General features: G+C 36.3%; 1 protein-coding gene across 1 annotated transcript; it reads right to left on the bottom strand.

Moving 5' to 3' along the window:
• Window positions 1–1,219: 1,219 nt before the first annotated feature.
• Window positions 1,220–2,343, bottom strand: LOC135211815 (uncharacterized). The gene is made up of 2 exons (XM_064245025.1): window positions 2,238–2,343; window positions 1,220–1,590 (listed from the first exon to the last, which is right to left on the bottom strand). Exons 1-2 carry the CDS (start codon window positions 2,341–2,343, stop codon window positions 1,220–1,222), a joined length of 477 nt encoding a protein of 158 aa, XP_064101095.1.
• Between the last annotated feature and the right edge of the window lie 2,338 nt (window positions 2,344–4,681).

Here is a 4,681-nt window from a genome sequence, read left to right as displayed (position 1 = left end):
CAGTCCGTTATGATATGATATTCTTTAATTCGGTAAACAGGCTGTACTCTATATTGTAAGTTTGCCTATGTGATTATTCATAACATTAATAATGCATTTGCTTAATGCCTGAAAGCTGGCCATAGTAGAACTAATGGGGGGTTTTCAATAAAGAATTTTTATTTTCACACTTCTCGTGGCAATATAATTCAATTAGCGGAAAATACATGGTTATTGACAAAATTATTATCTTTTGATTATAATATTACCCTTGCTTATGATTATTATAGTCTGACTATTATTAATGATTTTAGAAACTCACCTTATATTACTCGGTCTTCAGTTATGTATTCTGCCGTGACTTCTGCTATACCTGCCACACGATAAGTTGGCGGTGATGGTCCGCCCACTTCGTTAGTTCGAGTCTTTTCTTGTATATTCACAGAAAATAGTATGATATGATAGAATCCTCTTTCTATTACCTTATTAAGTGTTAATCATTGGAGAACTAGAGTTAGAAATATTTTCATATCATTAAAATGCTATTCGGAGTAGGGAAACCAGAAGTTTTATAAATTACAGGAAATCGAAGCCAAAGATAAAAACCTTTGTCGAATGTAAGCAATGCTTTATTTCGGAGCATTATGTTATATATGGATTCAATAAATCAAACAATACAATCCAAGTTTCATGATAACTTATATGCTGTCGATTGCATACCTTTGAATATGCCGTATAATTATATGAAACATAAGACACCACGAAATATGGCTGTTGGAAGTAGGGAGGAGGTGTACTGAGAGAAACAGCCGCTCAGCGATCACCTGATTTTGACAGCTCGCTCACCGTAGACAACTCGACTGATTAAGTCAGTGTTGCCATTTCTATAATTTGCTACTTCTGAAAATTAATTTATGAAATCTACGGCAAAATTCGAGCGCCGGAATAATTTGCTATTTCTACAGAAACTCGTAGAAATCGAGAGAGAGAGAGAGAGAGAGCGCTTGACCCTCATCCTCCACCCACTATATTTTGTTATTGATACCTTGAAGTTTCACTGCGTTATAACCTGGTCTAACAAACTTTTAAGAATGGAAATTTGCTTCAAATATATGTAAATATGCTTAGGTAAAATAAACATACATCTTGATACATTAAACATTTAGTTGATTCAACAAAAGAAAATACATTAATCAATCATTGGATAGCTACATCAAAACAATAACTTGAAATAACAAAATCATTCAGCATCGCTTTCCGACTCCTCACTGTCACTGGTGATGTTTATAATCAATTTCTCCGTTAGATGGTCACGTGCAATATCCCTTTTCCTATAAATATCCTCCACTTCTCTTGCATGACGCATACATGACTTCCAGTCCTCTGCTGTTACTCTGTCTATTGCACGTTTAGTTATACGTTCAACATTTGTCAAAGTCTGATTGGGATTTGAATTACATTTCTTAACCTCATTTTTTACTTGTGCCCAAATCCATTCTATCGGGTTGAACTCATAGTGATAAGGAGGAAGTCTGAGTACCTCATGGCCAGCATCTCTAGCGATTTTGTCAATTTCATACTCCTGGAGGTACTTGTGCTGCTTTACCACATCTAGAAGTTCGGTTTTGGTATAGAAGGGTCATGAGCTATATTTTGGTTAGTTAACCAGGAGACAACATCCGATTTCCTTGAACTGCTGACAGGTGCTTTGTTCAATATCTTTGAATGATATGAAGCATTATCTAAGACAATGAGCGACCTAGCGGGAATGTTTACCAGTAGCTGTGTTTGAAACCATGATAGGAAGCATGTATGATTCATACTATCATGGTAATCAACCTTATTACCATTTTTCGATCGGAAAAATAGCAATCCTCCTGGTACGAATCCATATTCTCCACCAGCATGCACTATGATAAATCTAGCTCCTTTACCCGTCTTCACTAATGGACCAACAATTCCATTGGGTAGAGTCCAACATTTATCCACACACTCATTTTGAATTTACCCATGTCCCATCCAGATATATTTCCAGTCTTGGAGAATCGGATTTTCGGTTTTCATCAATAAGCCTTAGATATTTATTTCTGGCAAGAACAATATCGTTCCTTTCCATCAAGAGCTTCCTACCGCTTTCAACTTTCTTATAACGAAAGCAGAGTTCCTTAACAAGTTTGAGAAGAGACATAAGCACAAGGGAAATTCAGAGGTGGCTTCTTCACCTTATCCAGCAGTTTTTTCTATTGTTGGAATTTCACCTCTTTCATAGAAAGCCATTATCTCCCGACGTACGCAGTCCTTATCAAAATTATCTAAGGCTCCCATTACTGGTGACTTTCTTGACCTAGGGGGTGGCGACTTCATCTCTCCACGCTTGTGTTGCTGCTTTATCCGCTGAATGGAACGAACAGATATTCCTGTTGCAGCGGCAGTCCTCTTTACGATATCATCTTCGCCTTCCTTATCATATTGCTCACGAAGATAATTGCATACCTTAATTACGACGATTCTTGTCTGGCTCGTTATCCGTCCCATACATTTTGTGTTTTTTAAGCAATCCTCCATTATTATAGTTACTCCTTTATACTTCAGTGTATGTATAGTATATCGCTGAATGGTTACTGAGCTGAGAGGTGTTTCTCTTTTTTCAATGTTAGCTCGGTTAACAACTGCGTTTGAAATTCCCGCCAATTACAGTAACTGGCCATTTTAGTGATCATTCTGCTTCCCTAGATAAGGCGCATGTTTTCTAACCATTAAGTATGTTATTTGGACACGTGGACTACTATATTCATATTATATAGCATCTCCTTTCCAATATACATGATGCTGAACCAATTTCTTATATATTTACGGGATAGTTGGAAGATAAATGAAATCAGAGTGCATTCGAAATTGTGTAAAATTGAAACCTTGACCCTGACTATTTGAGTTATACTTTAGTGATAGTTTTCTCAAAGTTCTCAAACGTTTTCATCATTTAACATACATTTTCATTTTCTTTAAAGAGTATAATTAACTTCTACAATAAAAACAACCTGAATTAGTAATTGCAAGCGACTTTAACAAGCCTATCGGCACGATGCCGAGAAATTCCTTCTGGGCAGGAATTCTATGAGGTATTCCTGCCTCATGCAGACGTCTTCTCACCGTCATAGCCTAAACATTTAATGCCAGACGTTCACAAATAGCAATAGTATTGGTAAAAGGGTCTTCTTATGCTGCTCGTCGAATGAAATAAATAAATGATAGCATTTATTTATTTCATTTATTTATTAATAAATAAATGAAATAAATAAATGCTACCCAAAGTCGGTCAATTTCCCAGTCTAAGCATGCCTCCTTTTCCATTTATTTACTGTTGTAGGGGAGACGTCAAGACGCTGTGCAACAGCACGTATTGAAAGCCCACTTTCTCGTAGAGCGACGATCTGCGCCCGGAGAACAATATGTTGCTGTTCATTTGGAGACTATAACGAATACTACTAGCAGAGGACAGAAGCCCTATCAAAATTTATACAACACCTCAGTCTAGCCATGATTGGGTGACAAACTTGTTAGCGTGTAATAGAGGTGCTGTAGCAGTGATATCGTTATCACCGAACAAAGTGATATATTAAATCACATGATTGCTGGGACTGATTGATTGATTGGCTGTTACTGGCATTGCAACATCTCAGGTCATTACTGTCATTGTTAATTGTCTGTTTGAAACACTGTTTACTAAAGGCGGTGCTGTTCCTCTCTTAACGTGAATTCCACTAATCAGCTATCGAGCAGTTTTAGTGTATAAGACGTTGGAGGAGGCAAACTTGTAATAAGTACTAATCCTCAGAGATGAATAAACATTATCCTAATGCAGGGGTTGTTACTTAGCATTACATTTCCCCAAACGATATATCATTATTTTCCCTTTTACGGAAAGCAACGCGTAAATTGTAAAAAATTTAGATTGTTTTCCTTCAGATACCACCGAAGAAACATTTACGAACTGGCCAGGAGTGGCTTGTAACCGTAAACGTGTGGGCCTGGATTTCCTTACATGGTATATGTGATATCACCAAGACTGAAGGGTTTCACCAGTGAAAAATACGTTAAAATTCTTCCCTTCACTTAACTAGCGGAATTATCCCTTTCCACCTACTATGAGATTCAGGGCTTCTGTAACACTGTTTTTTGGCAATAACTTTTTACCTATGCATTTCATAGCTATAACGCTTATTCAGAATACACATTTTATCTACACATAAATTTTGACTGTATTCTGCATTACGTAGGTGAATAAATTTGGTACTTTAATAAATGTAAAAGTGACTTTTTTTGAAGACGGCCAACTTACTTAGAGATAAGGTTTCGAACGCACTCGTTACGTAACTTATGACAGCACACCTTTATGAACTTTGAATCCTCTCCACTGATAATTGTCATAATGAACAAACCAACAAAATATGTTAATAAATACAAAAACACTTCGATTATTAGTATAACTCCCAAAATAAGTGTCCTAAGAAATTATAATCTACTTTATAGGTCACAATCAGATTGACAAGATGTAGGAAATAGTTGGTAATTTTCAAAGACATAGTAAACAAGCTTGACTTGATATCTGCTGTATCCAATGTCAAGCAATTTTTATTTATCGGCTACGTACCTATTTACTAAAAAAAAAGAAAAAAAGAAATAGACGGTACCGTATTTTGGC

This window comes from Macrobrachium nipponense, chromosome 40 (genome assembly GCF_015104395.2).
Source record: "Macrobrachium nipponense isolate FS-2020 chromosome 40, ASM1510439v2, whole genome shotgun sequence".
Lineage (NCBI taxonomy): Eukaryota > Metazoa > Arthropoda > Malacostraca > Decapoda > Palaemonidae > Macrobrachium > Macrobrachium nipponense.
Note: the sequence above shows the minus strand (reverse complement) of the source record. Positions and strands in the feature narration are given on the sequence as shown.

Excerpts from the sequence above, each read along its gene's own strand:
- LOC135211815 (XM_064245025.1), bottom strand. The coding sequence starts at position 2,343 with ATGAAGTCGCCACCCCCTAGGTCAAGAAAGTCACCAGTAATGGGAGCC. Across the intron at positions 1,591-2,237 it reads AATGGCTTTCTATGAAAGAG|ATGTGGTAAAGCAGCACAAG; the intron begins GTGAAATTCCAA and ends CCGAACTTCTAG.